The sequence below is a fragment of the Oreochromis niloticus genome, linkage group LG7, assembly GCF_001858045.2.
Source record: "Oreochromis niloticus isolate F11D_XX linkage group LG7, O_niloticus_UMD_NMBU, whole genome shotgun sequence".
Classification (NCBI taxonomy): domain Eukaryota; kingdom Metazoa; phylum Chordata; class Actinopteri; order Cichliformes; family Cichlidae; genus Oreochromis; species Oreochromis niloticus.
In genome coordinates this window covers 48,347,683-48,373,597 of record NC_031972.2, presented here as the reverse complement: position 1 = coordinate 48,373,597, position 25,915 = coordinate 48,347,683, and the positions used below count along the sequence as shown (strand labels likewise).

The window sequence follows — 25,915 nt, the reverse complement described above, 5'->3', positions numbered from 1 at the left end:
TGTGGACTTAGCCAAAAACTCCCCTGCAAGTTACAAATACGAAGTTTGACCCTATTTTTCTTCCTGTCATCTGATTGGTGAATGTCATGTCAATCACAAATGTAACAATCCAATCAGAGAACAGATGGGTTTGGCTGTCGGAGGGGCACTTTTTTGAACTGCAGGTCCTTGAAGGGAATAAATGCCCTTTTACATGCCAACCCAGCGTTTTCCTTCATCACCACGAAGGAAAACAGTCTGTGGTCGTCCGAGTTTGGTGATTTTTGTGTCACAGGTCTACGTGCTTTATACAGGGACTTCCACAGCCTTTTCAACAGCGCTGCGGACCGCGGGGGGGGGGGGGGGGGGGGGGCAGTGTTTTGGAAATGACAGTCTTCATTACAAAGCTTTCTTCGTTATGAATTAGCATACATGTTTTTATTGAACATTTGAAGAACTAGCAAAAAAAACAGAAACTGTTGTAGAGGACATAAAGTCAGAGATAGAAACGACAAGGAGCAGGTGCATCTAGTACAGGTAGAGCTGCTGCAAAAACCCACAGAGCTCAGCAGCCAGCGCAACAAATTCTGGATCCTTTGCTTTTAGTTAGCAGTTAGCATTAGCAGCACATCCTGCATCAGATGTGAAAGGACCTTTATGCTGCGCACTGTGACTCACAGCAATGGTCCTGGGTCAGCCCTGACTTTGTGTTAAACTAATCCTAAAGTAATAATGGTATTTCTAACCACTGACATACCACAACTTTATCCTTTCAACAGCTGCGGACCTAGCTGCTATCGGATATTTATATAGAGATCCTCCAGCTTCAAACTGTATTACCCTTCAAGGACCTGCAGTTCAAAAAAGTGCCCCTCCGACAGCCAAACCCATCTGTTCTCTGATTGGATTGTTACATTTGTGATTGACATGACATTGACCAATCAGATGACAGGAAGAAAAATAGGGTCAAACTTCGTACTTGTAACTTGCAGGGGAGTTTTTGGCTAAGTCCACACACAAATCTTTTTTACACATACAAATCTTTTTTACGCACGCACAAATTCTTTTTACACATACAAATCTTTTTTACGCACGCACAAATTCTTTTTACACATACAAATCTTTTTTACACACACACAAATCTTTTTTACACATTCAAATCTTTTTTACGCACGCACAAATTCTTTTTACACATACAAATTCTGATTTACAAGTACAAAACTGATTTACAAGTACAAAATATTTATGACCACATTTTGAGCCCATAATTGCGAAGCTAGCTGCTCACAATGGTGGAGAGAAAAGTTGATTCTGAAAGCAGAGCCTTTCAGTGCCAGTGGGTGACTGAATATATGTTTACAGACATTGCTGGTAAACCCGTGTGTCTTATTAGTGGAGCTAATGTGGCTGTAATTAAGGAATTTAATTTAAGACGTGCACTACGAGACAAAACGTCAGGATAAGCTGAAAAACCTAAATGCAGAAACTACAGAAAGTAGAAGAGCTAAAGAAGAATCTGACATTTCAGCAGACGTTTTTAACCAGAGCAAAATCACAAAGTGAAGCTGTTGTGAAAGCAAGTTAAGAGCTGCATGATGAAGGTGTGTGACATCTTGTGTCCAGACAAAACGCAGATTTTGGCAAATGTGAGCCTGAGGAGAAATACCATTGCTGATCGGGTTTGTGAGATGGCCACTGATTTAAGAACACAGTTGTGTTAAAAAAGCAAAAACTTTATTGCATACTCTCTTGCTGTGGATGAAAGTATAGACATGATGGACATTGCACAGCTGGCCATCTTCATCCGTGGAGAGGAAATATTGAACATTAAATCGATGCACAACGACAGGAAAAGACATTTTTTAAAACGTATGTTAAAGTGTAACCGACATGAAACTGCCCTGGGACAAACTTGTTGGACTTAGAACAGATGGAGCGCCGGTGTTGTGCGGTGAAAAAAGCGGACTAGTCAGCAGGATGCGAGTAAAGATGCAGGAGGAGAACTGTACCGGTGAGTTATCAGCATATCACTGCATCATACACCAGGAAACGCTGTGTGGTAAAGTCCTAAAAATGGAGCATGTAATGATCACCGTAACGCAAACCGAAATTTTATCTGAGCTAAAAGTTTAAATCAACGTCAATTTCAGTCTTTTATGTGGGAAATAGATTCAGAGTTTGCCGACATTCCATATCATACAGAGGTCCGTTGGCTGAGTTGGGATAAAAATTCTCAATTGAGTTTTTGAGCTCAGCAAGGAAATCTGTCAGTTCATGGACATGGCATGTATGATGCGGTGAAGGCATTTCAAGTGAAGCTGTCACAAATGCACCAGTGCAACCTGCCTCACTTTCCCTGTTGCTAAGTAATGTTGAACCAAGTCAGCGGACTTTGCTGAACTGCACCTGTGCAGATTCAGATGGAGCTGCAGTGTAATGATACACTCAAGAAAAACATGATTTTCATGCAGGACAATGCTCCATCACACACGTCCAAGTACTCCACAGCATGGCTGGCAAGAAAGGGTATAAAAGAAGAAAAACTAATGACATGGCCTCCTTGTTCACCTGATCTAAACCCCATTGAGAACCTGTGGTCCATCATCAAATGTGAGATTTACAAGGAGGGAAAACAGTACACCTCTCTGAACAGTGTCTGGGAGGCTGTGGTTGCTGCTGCACGCAATGTTGATGGTGAACAGATCAAAACACTGACAGAATCCATGGATGGCAGGCTTTTGAGTGTCCTTGCAAAGAAAGGTGGCTATATTGGTCGGTGATTTGTTTTTGTTTTGTTTTTGAATGTCAGAAATGTATATTTGTGAATGTGGAGATGTTATATTGGTTTCACTGGTAAAAATAAATAATTGAAATGGGTATATATTTGTTTTTTGTTAAGTTGCCTAATAATTATGCACAGTAATAGTCACCTGCACACACAGATATCCCCCTAAAATAGCTAAAACTAAAAACAAACTAAAAACTACTTCCAAAAACATTCAGCTTTGATATTAATGAGTTTTTTGGGTTCATTGAGAACATGGTTGTTGTTCAATAATAAAATTATTCCTCAAAAATACAACTTGCCTAATAATTCTGCACTCCCTGTATTTTTTCTGGGGGTTTTGGCAGCATGTTCATATTTCTGACTTACATAATTTTGACAGGATATATATTTATGAGGAGCAAAATATTTAAAGTTAAAGTTTTTTGTTTTTTTTTAAATTAATTTAATCTGGAATAATATTCCTGTCTGTTTTAATTCATATTTCTGTTTAAAAAACATTGTTGTAGTGTGTTCAATAAATGTTTATCTTGTTTGGCCCGCAACCTAAAGTGTGCCTTGAGTTTTGGCCCCCTGTGCAATTGACTTTGACACCCCTGGTCTACAGGAAACCAGCTCTGGGACTTGTCACTGTCAACACCTTCCTGTTGTGTTTATCGCCCAGTTAATCGCTTGTCAATCCCAAATGTTCAATCTGAAACAAGTACCAATTAAAATCATTTGAAAACTGGCTAAAAGTTCTGCAAGATTTAATAATGTTAATTGTTGACAGGCCACTGTTCTCCTTAATTATGCTTTAGGGAGCTTGGCTTCCCATAACGACATTAAAGCACAAAATTCAACTGCTCAATTACTGAGCTAAGAGCATGCAATCTGGTTACAACATAACTTTGAAAAATAATATTCTCTCATTGAGTAGCAGATATAAAAAAAATAAATCTCTTACACACTGTGTAAAGTTATCTTTTGAAAAGTGTGGGACTAAGACACTACGAGGGATATGAAGGGAGACCAACTTTCCAGAACTTTAACATATTGTTTCGCATCTATAATTGTGAGACCTTTCACTGCATATGATCATGCTGTTATCATTATATAATTATATTTACTCTTGCAGATTGTGTTTTCCTACAAAAAGGTGATGCAGACAGCTCAGACTTCCCAGTTTCCACCCTGCTGGGAGACCTATTGAACACCAGTGAATTGGGGAGGGTCTGCCATGGGATACCATGCACCTGGTTTCCTCATAGGACAAAGCACCATTTGCCTTTTAACAGCTGGGAAAGGCTGGAGAGGACAGAGAAAATGGGTGGATTGTTTTGAAATACTTCAGGCTGGAACAGGCTCCAGTGCCTGTGGAACTCCACCTGGATAAGCAGCCAAGCAAATGAATCATGTTTCAACAAATTTGATGTTGTTGCTTCACCAAATGTGCAGTCTTTCCTTGATCTGTTCAACATGTTTAATATCCGCTTAATTCAGCAATTTGTAACCTGAGGTTGGCGTCACTGCTGTCTCTGTCTTAAGACCCTTTCCTTAGGTTTGGTCCTCTCTTCGTTTAACAGTCATACCTCCATCCATGTCCTCTTAGATTCCCAAATCAAGAACATATGAATAAACCCGAGCCTTCCAGTTTTCTCTCATGTCAGTTTTAATTTTTGGGAACAAGGCTGAACAGAAAACAAGGCAGTAGAAAATCCACAATAGAAGAAATTGCACTATGTATGGAACAGTTTGAAATGATGAGGTGGAGATGGGAAACCAACATTTTAAAGCACTTCATTCAATGGTTGATTCTCATTAGAAAACTAAATATTTTTTATTCATGTTTAGTACAGACAGTGCATTTGCTCATTTGAGATGACTCTGTTTACAGGAAAATAGAGGCCAAACTCTTCCTCAACATGAGCACAGTGCCGAGGGTCTTATTGCTGTGTGAAACACATTAATGTAGTGTAGGTACTCAGGACCATCAACCATGTTAGTTGTTTAAAGGAAATTTGTGAATGAAATCTCTTTATTTTCAGTCAGTTTGCTGTACAGAATACAACCAAAACTAAAGATAATTTACTTAGCATTAACTAATAACATTAAACTGCTGTACATGTGTATACTATAAATATGTAACATAGCACTTGAAAACAGCCTAATTTAGCTTCGTCTGAAGCCCCAGAGCATGACGACGGCTGGTCAACTTTTTTGCCTGAAGCCATCAACAAACAAACACTATGCTGATTGTGCTGCAAATGTATAAGGCCAGAAGTGTGAGGAAAAAGATAAAATATTCACAATGTAAAACTCACTTGTTAACCAGGTTTACAACACACTTTACAATAAAAGTATGATACAAAATCAACACACAGCACAGCTGCTGGTATACTGGCATTACTGCCACCTCTATCCATAAACTGAATGAGAACTAGGTTTACATTTGAACAATGTGGGAAAAAAAAAAAAAAATCAATAATTATTGTTGGATACAAAAAAGAAGAAGAAAAAAACTGGTGGGACTGAAGAATAACACAATGTAGTACACTTTAAATAGCAATTACTGGTGTATTACTGGGTTCTCCTCACATTTAGTGAGTTTATTAATACATCCTTTAATGAGCAAAACATCAGTTCGTCCAGCTGACTTTTTTTAGGTCACACTGTAAACATTTCACTTAAAGGCTTTGTTAAGAAAGACTCCGTAGTCATTGTCAAGATCCCATTACTCTCAAAGGCGCCGTCTGTTGCTGTATCTGTAAAAAGAGAACACTACGTTATTCCTTTACAAATGGACTTCTGTCCATTTAACCTGGACATTGTTTGAGGCCATTTTAGCATCTTAATGAATATTATATTTATAAAATCCTCCAGAGTACAACTTCAAAACAAGAACATAATGCAACAGCACACACTGAATGTCGCAATGAACATAGGTATTAGTATATTCATGTCTCACCAGTTATAAAAACAAGGAAGCGAGATGATATTTTCTGAACCTGCAGGCGGACCAAACATGTGAGATAGTCAGGCTGATCTTTTGACATCTGGTCACAGTCATGGTAAGGCAAAACCTCCAGGATTCCAGCCTCCTGGCCCCAGTATAGAAAGTGTTTCTTTTCCTTTGCCTCTGCACTCAACCTGGATTTGAGAGGAACAAACTTGATGTTCAGAAAGTTAAGACTCTAAAATAAACACAGATGTTGCAAATGGTTGAAAAAAAAAAAAAATACAAATTAGCAAATTCTGTCTGATGAAATCTGGTCTCCGTTTCCTTGTTAAAATAATAATAATAATGATAATAAATTGAAAAGCACAGTTTCATTCTGCATCCCAACCAAATATGTTGTTGGCCCTTTGGATGCCATCAAAACAACTGGCATGGCTCATGACTGTAGCGCTCTGTGGAATATAGTAAGCTCAGTAAGTCAAACTGGAACTGTTATTGGCTGTGGCAAACTAGTGCATCTATGTCCGCCAAGGACGGTCCCAAGCCTGGGAGCAAAAGAAGGAGGGTAGTCGCCCTCCTTCTGGATCCAAACATATGGATCCAAACTGATCAATGTTTCACGCTGAAGCTACTGCACCCAGGGGAGCCGATGCACCAGCACTGGGGACCCAGGATGCTGGTGAGAAGTGGACTACTGGCCAAAGTAACATTTAGAATTTCACAGATCAAGTGGCGATCAACACCAGTGTATGGAACTTCTACATGAGACATCACATTGGCCAGGCTGAGATCATCGTGCAAGAGATCCAGCGCTGCAATATCCAAATTGCCACCTTTTTCGAACTTCATCTAACGGGATCAGGTACCACCAACGTCAAGCCCTCTTCCACCAACAAACTGATGACACTATTATTCTGGGGGAGATAAGCGAGAAGCACACGTTGGCATCATGGTCGACCGCAGAATCTCAACCAGTGTCCGCACCTTTCAACCCATCTCAGAACGCCTTGCCATCCTCACAATTGATGGAATGATCACGACGCACATCCTCTCTGCCAACGTGGCAACAGAGACAGGCTTGGATGCAGCCAAGGATAAATTCTACAACTGCCTTGAGCTTATCTTGGACACAACTCCAAAGACCAACCTCATCATTATTACCAGCGATCTGAACTCCCACGCTGGATCCGAACGACTCGGGATAGGAGGCCACCCTAGGGTGTTTCAGCCATGGAGAGATCAACGACAATGGACTTCGTCTTCCGTCCTTTGCTGCAACCAACAATAAGGTCACCAGGAATACCATCTTCCAGCACCCCACCAACCACCAGCTCACCTGAAGAAATCCTAGTGGAAAGGACTTGGCGATGCTGGATTATATAATAATAAACGCCAGATTCCTATCATCTCTTCAAGATGAGCATGAAATGAGGGGCCCAGACTGTGGCTCTGATCACTACCTTTGTTCGCACACGACTACAACTGAAACTCCAGCACACCAAGCGGATGTCACTTAAGTCGCCCCGGCTGGACTGGAAGCTGCTCACAGATGATGGACATCGCCAAGAATTCCATCTCGTCTTGTTGAATCATTTTGCCCTGCTGGATGATCCAGACAATATGGATGAAGTAGTATGCAGGATGATAAAGAGGGACCACGAAGCTTACTGGGACCAAGTGGCTGAAGGTCCTGAACAAGCATTGTCGAGACATGAATACTACAGACTCTACTGCACATTGCGTTGTCTAAGTGGCAAAAGTCAACCAATGACAACATCAAGAAAGCTGATAGTACCTTCGTGCGCTCAACAACTGAATGCCTGCATTGTTTGAATGAATTATTTGATGGCCTCTACATGATGTGCCACAAGGCCCAACAGCTGTGCCTCCCAAAATTTTAACTGATGCATGAAACTATACATTTTTAGACACAAGTTGTAACGGCCACCATTTTCTTTCAAAGTTTGAGTCTAACGTTTATTTTTTAGTACCTGACGGCTCTTTTTGCTTCTCATCCTCAACTCTCTGCATACTCTTTCATGTGATTCAGTTTATTTTGAAAAGTCTTGAGCTTCATTGTGAAAGTGGAAAACAAACAAGCGGACAGCAGAGCCACGCAATGGTTTTACCATCATTGTTGCTAACGACAACACGTAAAAACAGGTGCTTGTCCGTCAGTAGTGTGGTTATATTAAATATAGGAGAAAGAGAGAACTTTAAGAAATTAATATAGCCACTACAGTGACCATCAAAACAATGAAAAAATATTGCTGTAAACAGTTTATTTTACGACACCATGAAACAAACGATAGCGTAATAGGAAACAATAGACGTTTTTATATTGTCATCCAATATACATCATTATATCGAACAGCCCTACCTGCGAATACAAGAACTACCATGGATTTAGCCTCCTTTCCATCACTGGTAAGGTCTTCATGAAAATCATTCAGTTGTGCCTACAAAAGCATCGCGAGCAGTCAAATAGAGAAGAGCAAGCCAGCCTTTGATGCTGCAGTCAGATCATTGTTCTTCGCCAGCTGAACGAGCGAAGAGTTCGATGTAGACAGCATACAGTGACTGATTACCTTCATTGATTTCAAGTTTGTGTTTGATTGCATCGACTGGACCATCCTGTGGAGAACGTTAGAAGCCGAACATGTCCCCAAGAAGATCATTACCCTCCTCAAATCGACCTACAACGGCTCGACCAGCAGTGGTAGGCTGGTCTTTGGATTCTGCGCATCCGAAGAATTCAAAATCAGAACTGGCGTTAGACAAGGTGATGCGGTATCCCCCTGCTCTTCAACATAGTGATTGACGCAATTATGCGCAGGACCCGCAGGGGAGTCTAGATGACCAATCTGCAACTGACTTGATGTTCGCAGAGGCTACAGGCATCCTACACGAAATCTCCCAATATGCTCAACCATACCTCGGCTCTCTGGTGCAAGAAAACATAGTAGCATCAATGGAGGAAATACACTCAAGAATCGGTCAAGCGGCGGCATTCGCCTAACTCCAGTGGTGCGTCTGGAAGAAGACAAACGTCACCCTCATCACTCCTCAGCAACAGTGTGATGCGTAGGTCAAGGCCACAAATCGCAAGGCCTGGAAATGCACAGTTGACCAAGATGGAAACCCTACGGCATCCACAGCGATGTATTGGCTTTGTGGACAACCTCCCTTGTTGACCACCATCTAGGCACAAAAGAATAAAGAAAAGCCACCTCCTCTACATAAATGACATCAAGTTGTATGCCAAAAGTGAGCGAGACATCGATTCACTGATCCATACCACTGGGATCTACAGTAACATCATTGGAATGTCATTCGGACTGAAGAAGAATAGTCGGATGGTAACAAAGACAGGGAAGGTAGTCAGAACTGAGGGGATTGTACTTCCAGAAGGCAACATTGCAGACATCAAGGACAGCTACAAGTAACCGGGAATCGCTAGGAAAGCTGCAACCACCAAATACTGCAGAGAGTAAGGCAAGTCCTGAGGAGTCAGCTGAATGGGATGAACAAGAGCCAGGCAATTAACACCTATGCCCTGTCGGTGATCAAATACCCTGCTGGGATAATAAGCTGGCAAAAGGAGGCGATAGAAGTCATTGACATCAATACAAGAAAGCGCCTTACCATGCATTGAGAGATGCACACTGAGACTGTACGCCAAGTGAAAGGAAGGAGGCCAAGGACTAGAGAGTGTCAGTACCACTGTCCAGGATGAGACGATAAACATCCATGAGTACATCAGGAAGATAGCCACAAGTAATCGTGTACTTGTTGAATACCTCAGGCAGCACAAACCTGAGAAAGAAGATGAGCCAGGAGAAGAACCATAATGGAAGGACAGGCCCCTCCATGTATGTATCACCAGCAGATAGAAGTAATAGCTGACATCCAGAAATCCTACCAGTGGCTGGAAAAAGCTGGACCGAAAGACAGCACAGAGTAACTAATCATGGCAGCACAGGAACAAGCTCATAGAGGTCCATAGAGGCTGGTGTGTACCACACCAGGTAAAATCCCATGTGCAGGCTATATAAAGACTCCCCTGAGAAAATCCAGCACTTAACAGCAAGGTGAAAGATGCTAGCAGGTAGGACATACATGGGACCAAGTGTCCGGCACAGTATACAGGAATATCTGTGCCAAGTATCAAAAAGGTCAAAGTGGAACATGCCCCCTAGGGTGGTCGAGATTGACCTACTTAAGATCCTGTTTGACTTCCAGTCTGTTTTAAGTTGCATTGTGTTGAGTTTGTCAAACATATTTACTGAACAGTTTAAAGCGGTTCTTAATTTTCCTGAATATTGAAGGGGTTTTTGGTGTTTACACCTTAATGTTGTCCCAAAAAGTTGATTCTGTTCATCTGGATGTATTGTTTTTATTTATCCAAGTGACTTCTTCTGTCTCAGCTGACTGCAGGTTTTCCCAACCTTATGAACAGTACTTTTGCATAATGACTGAAACTAGCCCACTGACTGAAAAATGGGCTGTGAGGATCAGTTTCTTGATCATTAATATGCAAACTCTCATGACCATTAATCAACAACCACTGATCAAAGCCCACTGACCATTGATCAAAGACCATTGATCAATGCCTATGAGTACCATTCACAAAGAGTTAGGGAACGGCTGCAATCACAGCATTGTAAAATGTTGAAAGATGTACCATTAGTCCTGCTCCTCAATTCAGAGAGAGTCTTTCCCTTTTCACCTACTAATTCAGAAGTCACTTTGATGAGTAATGAAATGTTTCTCCCACTGAAAACGCTACATTCAGATGAGAAAAATCTGCTTTTGGGGATTTACTTACCTGGATGATTAAGGTGTCTTGATGCATGCTCAATGTTGGTTTTTGTGCAATAGATGTAATAAAGATTATTGCATAATTTCATTGTTAAATTATTTAATATTAGTACTTGAACTGGATTGCACTTTTCTGTTCAGAAGATGATTTAATGAGCATGAATAATTAGTCAGTAGTTACAAGACAAAAATCTATATTGTTAATTAAATGTTAAATAAAAATAAAATAAAATATATTTTGTTGGTTCATGTTTAGACCCCACATTGATTGGATGATGGAGGTAGTAGACCTCCTGCTATTTTAGTTGGGGATCCCGATGTAGAAGGTGAACACGACAGTGGTCCCAGTAGTAATTCGAGAACTCAGTGCAGTGACCCCCTGCTCCAGCAGATCCCAGGAACACCACCCAGGATCTCTGTCCAGAAGAGTACAGTCCCAAGAACAGCAAAGATACTGTGCAGAACCCTCAAGCACCCAGGTATCTGGTAGAGTCCGTAATTCTATTAGTTTACTGGTTTGTGTTATATTACTAGTACTACTTCTATGTGCCCATGTTTGTTTGTTCTCATGTTTTCTTCATTAATTTCCTGTTTTATGCCATTTTGTGGTGCATTACTACATTTTATCTTTTTTAGAAGAACTATATAAAAAAATAATATCATAAATTTCAAACAAAGAGTGAAAAAGAAAAAATTTCATCTTGTGCAGGTGAAATATATCAAATTGGAAAGTTTTATTGTAGTTATTCTTTGTGGACTGGTCCTTACCTTGCATTTTCCTTTAGTCGACGGCTGTCTCTGTAATGCAACATCCATTTCCATTTTCCCATTTTGCTTAGCTCTAGCAAGATTTCAGATACTTTTTTCATGTTACCTACAAATTCATTAAAGGTTCAAGCAATTAGTTAAATTAGTGTTCATTAAAATACTCCAAACACAGAAAAGTAGTGCCCAATAAAAGTGCACATACAAAGGCTGAGAGCATCCAGCGCTGTTCTGTCAAACATTATAAAACCACCCTGCATGAAGAGTTCCTGATGTGTGAGATTCAAAACATCATCTGGTTCATCAATTCCAGCAAACTGCACATGCCGTGACTTCTTCAGCTCAAGCAACTGTGGGACCTGAAAAGCAGAAAGTTGAGTCTTTAATAACTTTTATTTAAGTTTTGTTGTGATCTTTTGCACCAATAGAACCATTACCTCACAAATATGCTCAGCAATGTCTTCATTCTTGAGGATGATGATCAAAGATGAAGAACAATCATCACCAGGGAAGAACTCAGATGGCTGTACAGAAGTGTGGCCCTCTGCCTCTAACTGTGCCTATTGAAATAAAAATAATTACTCAGTGAGAAGTTATAAATATATGGCAAGTTTATATTTTATATGTACAAGGGTTATGAAAAAAGTTGATATCCTTTACTGTCACACCTCAATAACGGCTACTATAAGCACAAGCTTGTGAGAAATAAACAACAATTCATTTTAAGTTGTATATATTTTTTGTTACATTTGAATCTGACCCTTAACTTAGAACCAAAATGAACCACCAGAAGGTTCATTTTGAACCATTTGGCATTTTAAAATCATGTAACTCTGTTACATGATTGTGGCTCAAACCCACAATCTCTTATTTCATTACTTTTTCTAAATTGACTTATTCCTCATATAATAAATTTGGGGATTTAAAGGGAAAAAAATTACCACCATTCATACCTGGAACTATCGATAGTTATCTACACAATCAACACAATGTTGATGTCCAAAGAAAACAATGTAATATGGTGCAGTCAACAATCACTGTATGGAGGATACACACTTTTTGATATGAAGGCATGTGTTTCATGAATCAGAGACAGCTACATGAAATGGCTGGATGAGTATATAGGGGACTATAGTTAGATTAAAGACAAGGCAGGGTAAAACAGTGATGAGATATTAGGCAGAGTGGAGCAGAGTGCATAATGAATGTTTGAGAACCCGGCAGTTTGATGTTGGTGCATGGCAATGGAAAACCTTAGCTGAACTGAGTCCAGAGTGTGTGAAAACAAATCCTAGCAAATAAAGAGCAAAATCCAAATTGGATGGGTTTCAGTCCAGAATAGGTAAGGGGCTGTATACTGGGGTGGATCAGTGTAGATGCTGGATGAGAGAGAGGAAGATACGGTGAAGAGAAGATATCTGCCTCCGGTCACTACGTTTATTCCCTGATAGGTTGGTGAGTGGTTACAGCTGTTGCTAGGCTAAATTTCTTGCAAACAAACAGTGCTACATCAGAAACTCTCAAACTCTTGTGATTGATGCCAAAGTTGCCTGAAGTCTTCACAGAAGATGCTGACTTGTCAGCAAACATTTGCTAACTAACCACTGACAAGTAGTGAAACTTGAAAAAGTGTGACACAAACAGGAAACCTTAATGCTAAAACCCAAGACATTTCAAAAGGCCCAACTTTTACTTTGAAGGCAACCTGTTTCTGTTGTGTTTGCTTCACACTTCACAGTTTCACAAACGTTAAGCAAGTTCCACACATACTACAGACAACCTGCTACACCAGAAGCAATCACAAGTGGTTTTGGTTCAGATGTCTTGATGCATGCTCAATCATCCAGGTAAGTAAATCCCACTGGTCCTTAGCAATCAATTTTAGAGCAACAGCCAGCAACCACTTAAAACCAGTCAGGGAATAGTCAATCATTACAAAAAAAAAAAAGTTCTGTAAGAAAGGATTTCTTTCCCATTGCTGCTATTGTTCCAAGCCAGGTTCAAAACAATCCTTCTGGTGGTTCTAGATCATTTTGAATGGGTTAGGGTTAGGATGGTAATCAGCATACTGAACATACTAATGGAAATCATATTAACTGATTATACTGAGGGAGTAGGCCCAGTAGTTTACATCAACATCTGTCTTGACTATTGTATTCAATATCCATTTCTGACCAATGAGTAACTTTTTTCTTGTACCTTTCATATACAAGCATCTTGTGTATCACATTAATTTGATCAGACATGTCTGAGATATAGCTTATAAACACTATATGGCTGAGGACACTATTTAAAAAAGTGTTTTACCTTGGTTTGTTCAAAGAAGACATCTTCTGACGTTGCTAGTATGTAGAACCTATACTTTGTTCTACAGGACTTCTTCACAACTGAATTTAGACTAGTCCGGAACGTTTTATCCATTTCTTTCTTCATTTGTTCACAGAAGTCAAAATGGTTACTTGGTTCAGTCTTAGTGCAACTCCTTCGGAAGCGTCTGGCTCTAGCTGAGACTTTTTTGAAAGCACAAACATCTTGCATTTTTGCTTCATACAGTCTGGCACATTCCACAGTCACATCAGAAACCCAGTCATGTTCCACAGTGTTATATTTGCCTTCAGAAAGTTCTCCAGGACAAATCATCTTTTCTTCATTTTTGTCAGTTGGATCCTTCCTGTTGGACAGGTCTACCTTAATTTTTTGTCCAATAAGAGAGGCGCCCAAGTAATCCAGTGAATCCTCTTGCTCGTCTAGATTAGAGAAGTTGATAGTCAAAGGACTAGTGCAAGACAGCCTTATTTTGTCATGACTGTCTTCTTGGTGGGTGGGTCTCCTCTCACTCTTTTTCAAAACTTGTTTCATTTGTTCTGAGAAAATGAGGGATTCTTGTTCAACTGACGCCTGAGTGAGATCATCTTGTATGCACCTCCGAGAAACTTGTTCCAGAAACGAATAAGATCTCTTCTGACTATTGTTATAGACTGTGCATACAAGTGAGCTTCGAGGCCCCAAGACCAGACTTTTATCTATGCTGTCACTATTTCTTTGATCTATAAATGAAGCTGCTGCACTGGAGGGGTCTTTGAGATCCATCTCAATATTTTTTTTAACAGTTTGCTCAACTTTCTCAGCTAAACCATTTGTTAAGAAATCTTGGATTTCATCAACACATTTTGAGGAACTTTTTGCAGATTCAAAACACTCCATAGGTGGTGGCGATGATGGATTCATGTCAAATTTTGAAATATCCTTTCTCTGGTACTGATATGAGGGAAACGAATTTGATCTACTATTACCAACATCTGGAAGCCAAGTAGTTTTGAAGGAAAGCTGACTGGCCTCCTGGTTATCATTTAGTCTTTCAGAACATCCCTTAGATTTTGCATTTGTCCTCTTTTCTGAGAGCACAGATGTTGGCTTACTATATTCTAGTTTAGGGGTTTTAGGTGGGTTGTTTTTGAGAGACTTTTCAATTTCTGTATCTACTAAGAAGTAATCTGCTGGACTTTCATCATTCTTCGATGGTTTGACAGCCAAGACAGGACGATGATTGTATGCACGGGATTCCTGATTTACATTGGACTGCAGTGTTGGTTTAGGTCTCTCCTGGTCTAAACTTGGTTTAATGACTTGCAACAACTCAGATGGACAAGTTCTGGGGAACTGGCCATTCTGCCCTATCGAGGTTTCTTGTATACTGACTCTTTCAAAATATTCCTGAGGAACCGAGTCAGTTTTCTTTAGATTCAATTTGACACCAAGCACTTCTTCCAATTTACTTTTAAAAGGTGATACAAGGAGGTTATCTGATGATTCTGTGTGCAGATCCTGTGAGGTGGAAGATGACACAAGAGCTGACTTTTCATTGTTATCCTTAAAGTCAACTGTAGGTTGGTCAAAGGCTAAAGAACTTGGGGTACATTTGCTACTAGGTTCAGGGGATTGAGCTACAGACTCTTTCATTTTAAGTGTTTCGATCTGACAGGATTTGTCAATGTGGTTTGATTTGGACAGGAACTTGTCTATACTTTGTAGAACTCTTAGAGTCCTTGCTTCAAGATCAGGATGGAGAATCTGGTGAAGGCTAGAATCAGTCTTAACAATGGAACTCTGACAGGGTTTTTTCTCACAAGGCAGCTTACCATGTACAGGTGCTGAGCTTGTGTTGAGGCATTTACGTTTCAAGTTTTTGCCAGTTATACTACTACTTAATGCAGAATTGCTTCTGCCTGGGCTAGAACAAGATGGGTACCCATATGGTTTTTCATCTATAGTTGGAGTAGGGCATCTGTCATCTGACTCAATACCCAAGTCTACTGGCCCGTAGCTTTCATTTATATCAAGAAGTAACATTTTGCAAGGTTCTTCTTTTTCACTACATGCTTGAGTTGTATTACATATCTCACTGGTCAGGGCAGCTTTAGAGTAGCTAGAGTCACTGATGAATGGAATTTGTTCCTGACCTTGTACCACTTCTCCAGACTTGCCTTGGGGGTGTGAGCCATGTAAGTGTACACTAACCTTTTCTGAGGAATCTATTCCAATAAGAGGAATTTCAACACCAGTGCAATTTTTATCCAATCCCTCATTTGTTTTGCACTCTGCTCTGAGATCTATTTCTTTAGTGAATGTAACTTGTGCCTCAAATATTTTTGGAACTTCAGACAGAAGTGACTGAGGCTGGCATTGAATTTGTTCTTTGCCAGTTGCATTATCAACTTTCGCCAGTACTGCATCCTTTCCTGAGGCATCTATTCCAATAAAAGAAATTTCATCCTCAGTGCAACGTTTGTCCAGTCTCTCATTTTTTTTGTCTCTTCCAACATCCGTTTTTTCTGCAAATGCCACATTTGCCTCACACACTTTTGGAATCTTCCACCGAAGTTGGCGTTGAAATGTTGCTGTGTTATCCTTTACCTGTACTATAAGTTCTTCTGATCTATCTATTCCAATAAAAGGAATTTCAACCCCAGTGCAACTTTTGTTCAATCCCTCATTTGTTCTGAGGTCTGTTTCCTTAGTAAATGCCACTTGTGCCTCACATATTTTCGGAACCTCACAAGGAGGTGAATGAACCTCATGTTGGAATTGTTGTTTGAGATCCTTAACCTCCTCTGTTGACACAGTTTCCTGATCTTCATGATCATTGTTACTTTGACCAAATGTGTTTTTGTGGATTGCATTGTCATCCTTTACTTGTACTGTTACCCTTTCTGAAGGGTCTCTTCCAGCAAAAGGAATATCAATAGCAATAGAACTTTTGTCTAGTTCCTCATTTGTTTCGCTAGTCCTAAAATCTGCTTCTTCAGTAAATGCCACTTCTGTCTCACATAGTTTTGGAAACTCACACTGGGGTGAATGAGGCTGGGGTTCAAATGTGTTTTGTAAGTTGTCATCCATTGGCTCTACCTTTTCTAAAGGATCTATTTCAGTAAAAGAACTTTCATCTGAGATGCAACTTTTGTTCAATCCCTCGTTTGTTTCATCTGTCCTCAAATCTGTTTCTTCAGTAAGTGCCACTTTTACCTCACTTGTGTTTGGAACCTCACATGGAGGTGAATGAACCTGGTGTTGAAATTGCTCTTCCTCATCCTTGACCTCTTCCTCTGTTGACTTAGTTTTCTGATCTTCATGATCATTGTTACTTTGACCAAATGTGTTTTTGTGACTTGCACTATCATCCTTTACCAGTACTATGACCTTTTCTGAAGGGTTCATTCCAGTAAAAGGACTTTCAAATGCAATGCAACCTTTGTTCACACCCTCATTTGTTTTATTAGTCCTGAAATCTGCTTCTTCAGTTAATGCCACTTGTCCATCAAATGTTTTTCGAGCCTCACACAGTAGTGAATGAACCTGGTGCTGAAATTGCTCTTTGTCATCCTTTACCTTTTCCTCTGTTGACTTAATTTTCTGATCTTCTTGATCATTATTACTTTGAACACTATTGCAGTCCGTTATTTCTTTGTTTTGGCTCTCCATTTCAACATTGTCATTTACCTGAGGCATAGACGAGCTTACATCAGATACAAGTAATACTGCTGATTTAAATGCCTCATCTCTCAAATAATTTTTTTTGGGGGGAAATTTCTTAGTTGCAGGTTCCCTATATATGGATTTAATTCCCAATGGAGTGTGAGAATTATTTTCTGAAATGAAATAGCCATCTGCCAATGCAATACCATCTGCACAAAGCATCGGAGGCAAGTCATGGCAGACATTGTTGGTGTTGTTCACTACTGGGGGTTGCTCATTCATTTCTGCTTGATGATTACTGCGTGTAATGTTGTTGTCGTTTACCAAGTCTGGACCATTACACATTACAGGTAATGGCTGATCAGTCAAATCTTTTCCAGCTTTTCCAGCAGAAATAGAGTTTTCTTTCTCATATAGTCCATCTTCTTTCAAGTGACCATATTCTTTCATCACTTTAGCCTTATGCCTTAGATCACAGGCCAGAAACCCTTTAAAATGTCCGCGCTGTTCTTGTGAGACTCCTTTATTCTCCTCCTTTGATAACAGCTTCTCACTTTCTAAACAATTTCCATTGCAGACAATAATATCTGATTTCTTTCCAGAATCATCACCTGCATGACTGACCTTTTGAGATGGCTCTGCATTACCTTCTTGGCTTGGGTGTTCCTTCATTTCACATATTGCCAGTTTTTTCAATTTGTTTTTTTCATGCTCATCTGTCTGAACCACGCCTTCTTCTTCCATACTGAGGTCTCCTTTTTCAGGTGTCACAAATGAAAAGGAATCCACTGCACCTTGTTTTACTAAGCCCATCTCTTTAGCTCCTAGATTTTCAGTGCTCTCTTGCATATTTTTCCCCTCTTCACCGCATCCAAGTACCACTTGACCAATTCCAAATGCTGCCATAGCAGTGGTGACCTTGACAGATGCACTTTGTGCCACTTTTTGAAGAGGAACGCCTATCCCATCACCTTTAAAAGATGGAACATCAATCTTCTCCAGGCAGATAGTTTTACCGTGAGGACTGGTCTGCTTAGCTTCATGAGGCTTTATGAAATTTTTCACATCAGTGACAATCATTTTGGAATTAACCATGTTTTCAGAAGGCTGAAAAAGAAAGAGTTAACAGAAAATATAAACAACTCACACTAAAATATCAATTTAATTCATGCAATATGTTCATTTCTGACTGAGTGCTTTGCATTTAATGGTAAAACATTTTATACAACACAGCAGCTACTGTTAGCCTTTTTCTTTGTTGCTCCAAGGTAAGAGCTGAAATGTCCTTGTTTTGCATCATCCAGGTTATTGAGCTTTATGACTGTAAAGATATTTGGAAGCTTCCAAAGAGAATGAACACAAATACCACTTCATGATGTATATACTTGGTTGTATTTTGAATTCAGCAACATAAGGAATTATAACGTCATGACAGTTTGGCATCCAAACTAGGGATGTTCCTGCAGACTAATTCCCTAGCTGACTAAACGAGGAGGAAAAATTTAGACTAAATGATTAGAGTCTTTCCCAGGCCATCCGAAAGATGTACCAGGGGCCTGCTCCCAGTAGGATATGCCTGGCCAAAAACCTTGCCCAAGCGGCGACAGCCCTAGCCATCTACTTTTGACATGGAGGAATACTACTCTGAACCTCTCCTGAATGACCTAATTCCTCACACTATCGCTAAGGAAGCGCCCATTTACCTTTTGGAGAAAGCTTATTTTTTTGTGTGTCTGTGATCTCATTCTCATAGTGTTAGCAACAAATTAGGCTTAGATTAACAGATGTATGGCCTTTGTCAACAACAATGCACCATCTGGTGACAGATAGCCTCTTAACATTTAGGACAGAATTTACTGGCATTGGGCATTAATTAAAATTCCAACAATTAGACTAAATGACTAGTAAGTCTGACACTGATTAGTGACAACAGTGACAATTAATCAGCTAGTCAACTAGTCACACAGATTCCTAATCCAAACATCCTAGCTGTCTAGACCTATAATTTCTGAGGTGTTGCTGAAACTGGAAAACCATTTAATTTTAAAAGAAATCAATTCATATATTATTCATTTTATATGTTTGAAGTAATAGTGATGTTAGAACCAAACTTTAAATGTACTTGCCTCACAAAGCTCTCCCAGTGGCTTTAAAGAATTCAGTGTTTCACTGGGTTCTTTCTGTTCACTGGAATCAAGCGACCCCTTTTTGTGGACTTGTGGATGTGAAGTGACTGACTGTAGACAGGCGCTGGAATTTTTCAGTGACAAATCCAAAACCACAGAATCTTGATCCAATATGGTGTCATCGTTTTTGCTGAGGTCCAAAGCTTTTGACAACAAAGGGTCTGAAGTGTCTGGTACACTTGGGCAAGAAGCAGCAGTGTCTTTATGCTCAAATATAGTTAAGCCAGATACAACTCCACTCGTCATTTCCAATGAATCATTCTCTTCTGAGCAGGAGTACGCAAAATTTGACTCAACGTGAAAAAAGCGTGGTGTTGACCGACTGTAAAACAAGCCTATCCACATGTGTACAATTAGCCGCACCTCTTCATTAGTGTCTTGAATGGAGAAATCCCATGGCCTGTTGAAGATATCAAATTGTACAAAGGTTAGCTACATAATGACATCTGAAGTAAATGTCAGCGCTATCAAAATAAACAAGAATAACTCTGAATCTTGTCAACATGTTTAATTTTATGCTGATATATTACTGGATAAATAACTCTGTACATACCCATGCAAAGCTCGAACAATAGTTTTGTCTTTTGGATCGCTTGTAAACTTGCTGTCCAGATTAAAGTCATAGTTTTCTTGCCAGTGTCTTGTGACCTTTATGCATCCTTCCGTGTTAACAAAAGTACGGGAGTATCTGAACTTTTGTCTGCGAGCCATGCACCTTTTCAGATATTCTGGTGTCTTGTCATATTCACTTCCGTCTTCTTGACCAACAGAGGGCTGTAGTGTTTGAAATCCATACATTGTCTGGTCATGGTGCAGTCTAGAAGAATCACTTACAGGGGATGTACCTGGCAAACCCAATAGTAGAGAGGAAGATGGGGGCAATGAGTAAGCATGTTCTTTAGATACCAAACCAATGAGTTCACGGTTTACTACAAGGTGGCTTGGTGCAGGAGACTCATGTGGCTGAGTGGATCTATCAGCAGGCTGTCTAAGCAGAGCATGAAGAACTGACTCTTGTTCAGCACTGGTAAGGTCTTTTTTAAGGTCAGACTTCTTCAAACTTGTCTCAGGTTTTCTCTCAAATGATGGGTTTGGTTGTGGAGGGGCCTGGTCATTATCGGCACTGAGTGCCAAGTCAGCAAGTAAGTTCAAAGCATCTGCAGGTGAGTAAGCACTGTTCATTTTTTCAGTCTTCCTGACAGAATTATCGCTAGTACAGTCTTTGTTTTTGAGTTTTTCACTGGCAAAACAAGCTGGAGTTTGAAAATGCAACCACCCTGTGAAGACAAAACAGAGAAGAAACAAGAGAAACAGCATGAAAATAAAACGTAGCACATTGAAAGCACTTGAAATATACGTCTATTATCATTACGAATTTGTCACCAACATATTAAGTATGCCATTGTTTAGAACAAAGGTGTTGGTTTATTTAGCCAATAATGTCAACCCTCTGGAGATTGATAGGACTAGCACAAATGCAGCACAAGCAAAAAGGAGCAAAAGCAAACTAGCTGTTTTCACACAAATCCTCTATTAAACAAAGCACAAAGGAGGAAACATTCGCATCAGCTGCATTCTCACTACTGTGGTTTATACAATGAGGTGCCCAAGTACAATGTACAGGAGATAAAACACCGGGTGACCACTTGCTAGCTTTAAATTCACCATATTATTATATACAGATATCGCATGAGGCACCTGGCAGGTTAAAGATTGTTTCATGTTTTGTTACATTACGCATTTGTGTTCTCACATGCATTTCAACTAGGTAATTGTGACAAAAGTTCAAGGTTGCTGTGCATGTGTGAAAACAGCTCACAAGTTAGCAAAGGCTTTGCAAAGTGCAGAAGTAGCATGCAGAGGACAGTTATGGGAATGACAGAGTCAGGAAAGGGGTTAGTTTGTCCTGCACATGACAGAAGAGATTGCACATATCAGACAAAAAACAAGCATTCCAAACTTTATAATTACAAAACATAACTTACATTTCTTTTTAATACATTCTGCAGAGATACTTTGGTGCTTTTTGAGTGTTTTTATCCTGCCCCGTCTTGTAAAAATTGATGGAGCCCTATGCACGATTTGAGGTTGCTTGTCTTGAATCATTTGTTCCTGTGTCTTTGCGGTGTCCATCTTTTGCTTGGAGTCCTGATCCTCTGCTTTTTTCAAGTTCTCCGGTATCACTTTAGGGGTCAGCCCAAGGGCAAACGCAAACAAAGGGTCAACTGGCTGCATCTTTTGATCTTCCGTGACCCCAGGATTGGTGCTCGGGGTATTTTTATTATTACATTTCAGCGCCTCAGACTCAGTGTCCACTTCTTTGCTCTTCTTGAGACAAGGCTCAGTGTCTTGAGGAGTATTTGGAGCTGTGTTCTCTGTCACAAGATCAGTTTTTCTCTTTCCTCTTAAAAGTACTGATTTTAGTTTCCTCAACAGAAATTCACTCTTAGTTGGGCACTTTTCATGGGAGAGGTTCTCAGAGTGTTTTTCCTGAACTTCTTGTGACGAAACACTGTCTGTGGGTTCATTATTTGAGGAATTACTTTCTGGATTCAAAGGCAATGAACTATTACCATCATTTGACTCCCTTGAAATTTTCTGCTCAGGATTAACATCACTAACAGTGACGGTTTGAAGATCATTCCCACCCTCCACTATGTTAGCAGCCTGCATGTCTTCCACTGCTGTCTCTGGAGCAGTGCAAGACTCTGGATCCGATTTGACTGCGTCATCAGCATTCACTGGGGCATCAAGCAACATTTTTTCAGAGCACTCTTCATTTTTGTTAGACTGGAGCTTATCCTTCAAAGATTTAATTTGATCAGCAAAGTCTGTAGAGCCATGAGGCACCAAAATCTTTCCACATTCACTGATGATTGGTTTAAGGTCCCAGCGCTCGGTTTTCCTTCTTAAAGGGCAATGCTCAGGATCTGTTTTTTTCTCTTCTGCTATGGGTAAAGCAACCATAGCTGATCTTAGTTTTCTATTTTTTGCAGATATTTTTCCACATTTGCGCCTACGCCGTTGTAATTTCCTCCAATTTGAAGGATTACTCAGCTGTGGGTGATCTGGTATTTCCTTGGTGTGTTCATCCTTCGGACTGTTTACACTGTCATTCTCCACTGGTGTTTTGACGGTCTGTAAAGTAGACGGCACAACAGAAGCTTTAGATGCTTTTTTCGATCCCCCGGAACATCCTGTGTGTAGTTTAAGTTTGGTTTCTGTGAAGCTAGTGACCTGAGGGATATTCAAAAGCTTTTGAGTATAGCCAGTCTCATCACAGAGAGAGTTTACTTCTGCTGCTTGTAATTTTGCTCTTAGATTTAGAGTCTCATTGCTGACACTTTGTTCCGCAGAAGTGATGCTGACAATCAGCTCTGCAGGAAGGTCATCTGATGTAGGAGGAGTGAGATTATTTGCCACCACATCATCAGTTTTGTTCAGTTCACTGAGGTCACTGGATTTTTCATTGTCTTTGGAGGAAGGTCCCAGTTGCAAATCATTTGGTACCACATTATGAGGCATAACTCCTAAATCGTCTTGTGCCCCGGTACTTGTAACATTCTCTACAGATGTCTCAACATTTTCAGAAGAGTTCAGGTCTGATAATGTGTCTTCCAACACTGTATTAACAGGGTCTGTGAACTCCTGAGGTGCCTCCTCAGGAGACGATATACAGATATAGACATCATCATCAAGATCTTCTCTCCTCCGCTCCTCTTGTCCAGCTGCAAGAATTTCTGAAGCTCTAGATACTGGCAGTTGGAATGAGGTTGGTCTGCTCAGATATGACCTGAAGCTCTGCATTGCCCCATCAGTCCATTCAGGGGATGAGTACAGGTGGGTATCTGGCACATCATACTGAAACGGAAACATGCTGACTTCCCGAGAAGGACTTGATGCCAGCCCAGGATTTATCAGTGCAGTGTAACTCTGCATATGCTGAGCCAAGACTTCACACAGTTCTTCACTTGGGTCAATGGGCGTCTTCTCAGCTTCACCCTCTGCATAGCTTAGTACAGGCAGAATCCGGAGGATTTCTGATGTCTTAGAAGGGTTCTTCTGTCCGAATTTGGTATCTATGAGAAATCAAGCCAGAGTATTTGTTTAGTATTTGCTCTTTTAATTAAACTGCATTAATGGAAAATTAAGCTCTAATCAATGCTAGTGACAAAATTTATAATGATTTATATTCAGTGTTTAATAAATGTTACAATGACCTCTCATTACAACTCGAGAATCTGGAAACACAAACAAGCCCTGCAGGACTTCACTTGCACAGGACCAAGCATCTAGAGAAGAAAAGAAATTCGTGGATGATATGTAGCTTTCTAGACAAAGACAAAATTTTGTTATGCAACTGACAAAACAGTATACTGAAACCATTTTCAGTCTTACCATCATATGAGAGAAAATGGGACGAGTGCAGGAGGATAAAAAATCCACCATCTTGCAGCAAAACAACGAGAGCCTATGTGTAAATGAGTAATGGTTTTTGGGTGTTAGGTAAGTCAAACTCAACAACATACTGTCAGCTGCATATAAGAGAGCCCAATATTTTATTGCACTGGAAATTTCCACCGCTGAAATCATTCACAGTCTATCAACAATAAAATAGTTTGTGTACAGTTTAGCGCTCAATTAATTGCTTTAGTAATTTCATAAAAAGTTTGCTTGGTCTTCTGTGTTTCATATTAGATTGATAGTAAACAAAAACTTACAAGATCTTTCTCTTTGATGTCCCACAGAAGCTGAACAAGTGAGTTGGTTTCTTCTGCCTCAGTAGAAACCAACTCATACAGACTACAGTATAAGCCATCCAGAAAGACTGAAAGACAGCAAAATGCCACATTTATTAATATGTTTACTTCCCCAAGATTTAACCTTTAAAAATAAAAAAATAACAACAGCACACCTTCACCAGTGAAGCAGGTTTCAAAAACAGCCCTTGGTAATAGCTGTCGTAGATCTAACATGGAAATCACCCAGTCAACTTTCACCACTGGTGGTCTTCAACAGAAAAAAAAAAAGGGCAAGCAAATAAAATAGCTTATGAAATCTAAATGTTCAAAGCCAAATAAGAAGAAAATCTCCCTTTTCTATGTGCATATTGAACTTACAGCTTGGCAGGTAGTAAGGCCCTTGCTTTAGACCTCAGCCCAACGTTGTATAACTGGCTGCCGATCTGAAGCTCACCTCTCCAAGGCAAGTAATGAAAAACTGAAATGATTTAATACAACAGCAAAAATGTTATGCATGAAAAAAGTGCATATTTTCAGTAATGATAACAAAACAACAAAAACACGTTCACTTGAAAATTGCAATAAATATCTGTTGTTATTTAGTCATGTATGAAAAAAATATAAAAAAACCAAAAAATATTCACCCTCCGTCAATTATAAGGTTTTACATCTCATAATAGAAATATTATCTAGCTTAGGTAATTAAGTTGAGGTGTTTTTCCGCCACTCTGTTGTAGATTTACTGTTGTGCTTGGAGTCACTGTCCTGTTGATTGACCTAATTGTGGTCAAACTTTAGCTGTCAGAGAATTGGCCTCACAGCTGACTCAAAAATCATAATCCCGCCACCACCATCCCTGATGATTGCTAATGAGGTATTTGTACTGAGACACTATGTTTGTTTTTTCCCCCCATTTTATTATGGCTTAACATCTCCATTTTTATGTACGTTCCAAGGACAATGTTCCAGAAGTCTTGTAATTTGTTCAAATGCAACTTTGCAAACCTAAGCTATGCTACCATGTTCTTTTGAAAGAGGTTATACTGGCAACTCTTCCAAACAAGCCACTACTTGTTTTTTTCTAATTACACTGTCACAACCTTAATAACATTTAACTTGCTATCTGAGGCCTGTAGGGTCTGCGATGTAGCTCTTCCGTTTTTTGCAGTCTCTCTGACCATTGCATTGTCTGACCTTGATGTGAATTTGGTGGAAAGATTCCACCACTGGAATGACTGCTCATTGTCTTGAATGCTTCCCACTTTTGAATAATCTTTCTTAATGTACAATTGGAAATCACCTTAAATCCCTTCCCAGAAAGATGGGAAGCAAATAATAATCATTGCTGATATCTTCTCTGCATTAGGTTAAGACACATTTAAATATTTTTTTAATGCTTTAACACCTTTGGTCCCTTTAACATCAAAAGGTCAAAAGACTAGTACCCTTTCTTGTCCTAATGTCAAGACTTATGATGCGATTGCATTTATGTTCTTATTTTTGGTCTTTTGTGGGTGTGTCTGTATACACTGGATCTTACAGTTTTTTAATCTTCTTATTCTGTGACCCTCCTATTTTATGTCCAGCACTTTGGTCAACTCTGTTGTTTAAATGTGCTCTTAAGGTTGGTTTTCATAGGTGATTTATATGGGGATATAAATGGGGTAGGGGAACTACATAAATGTAACATATATGTAACAAAACATATTCTACAAAAACTAAACAG

At 39.8% G+C, this 25,915-nt stretch overlaps 1 protein-coding gene and 1 long non-coding RNA gene across 3 annotated transcripts in view; one reads left to right on the top strand and one right to left on the bottom strand.

Annotated features, from left to right (window-relative positions):
• Positions 1-1,735: 1,735 nt before the first annotated feature.
• LOC109202918 (uncharacterized) lies at positions 1,736-5,046 on the top strand. Its single transcript, XR_002062927.2, has 2 exons — positions 1,736-1,990; positions 3,882-5,046. It is a non-coding gene; the product is annotated as an uncharacterized LOC109202918 (long non-coding RNA).
• tasor2 (transcription activation suppressor family member 2) overlaps positions 4,831-25,915 on the bottom strand; it is a 26,701-nt gene continuing 5,616 nt past the window's right edge. The window contains exons 9-22 of one of the 2 annotated variants that reach the window (XM_013270534.3): positions 24,568-24,667; positions 24,363-24,457; positions 24,169-24,275; positions 23,846-23,918; positions 23,668-23,739; positions 21,433-23,526; positions 20,001-20,724; positions 19,388-19,847; positions 13,596-18,368; positions 11,726-11,848; positions 11,494-11,647; positions 11,292-11,397; positions 5,712-5,893; positions 4,831-5,508 (exon numbers count right to left, since the gene is read on the bottom strand). In XM_013270534.3, the coding sequence (XP_013125988.1) occupies positions 5,411-5,508; positions 5,712-5,893; positions 11,292-11,397; positions 11,494-11,647; positions 11,726-11,848; positions 13,596-18,368; positions 19,388-19,847; positions 20,001-20,724; positions 21,433-23,526; positions 23,668-23,739; positions 23,846-23,918; positions 24,169-24,275; positions 24,363-24,457; positions 24,568-24,667 (9,161 nt within the window). In that variant the 3' untranslated portion in view covers positions 4,831-5,410. The remainder of the gene's footprint in view (positions 5,509-5,711; positions 5,894-11,291; positions 11,398-11,493; positions 11,648-11,725; positions 11,849-13,595; positions 18,369-19,387; positions 19,848-20,000; positions 20,725-21,432; positions 23,527-23,667; positions 23,740-23,845; positions 23,919-24,168; positions 24,276-24,362; positions 24,458-24,567; positions 24,668-25,915) is intronic. The other variant, XM_019361740.2, reaches the window with a different exon arrangement.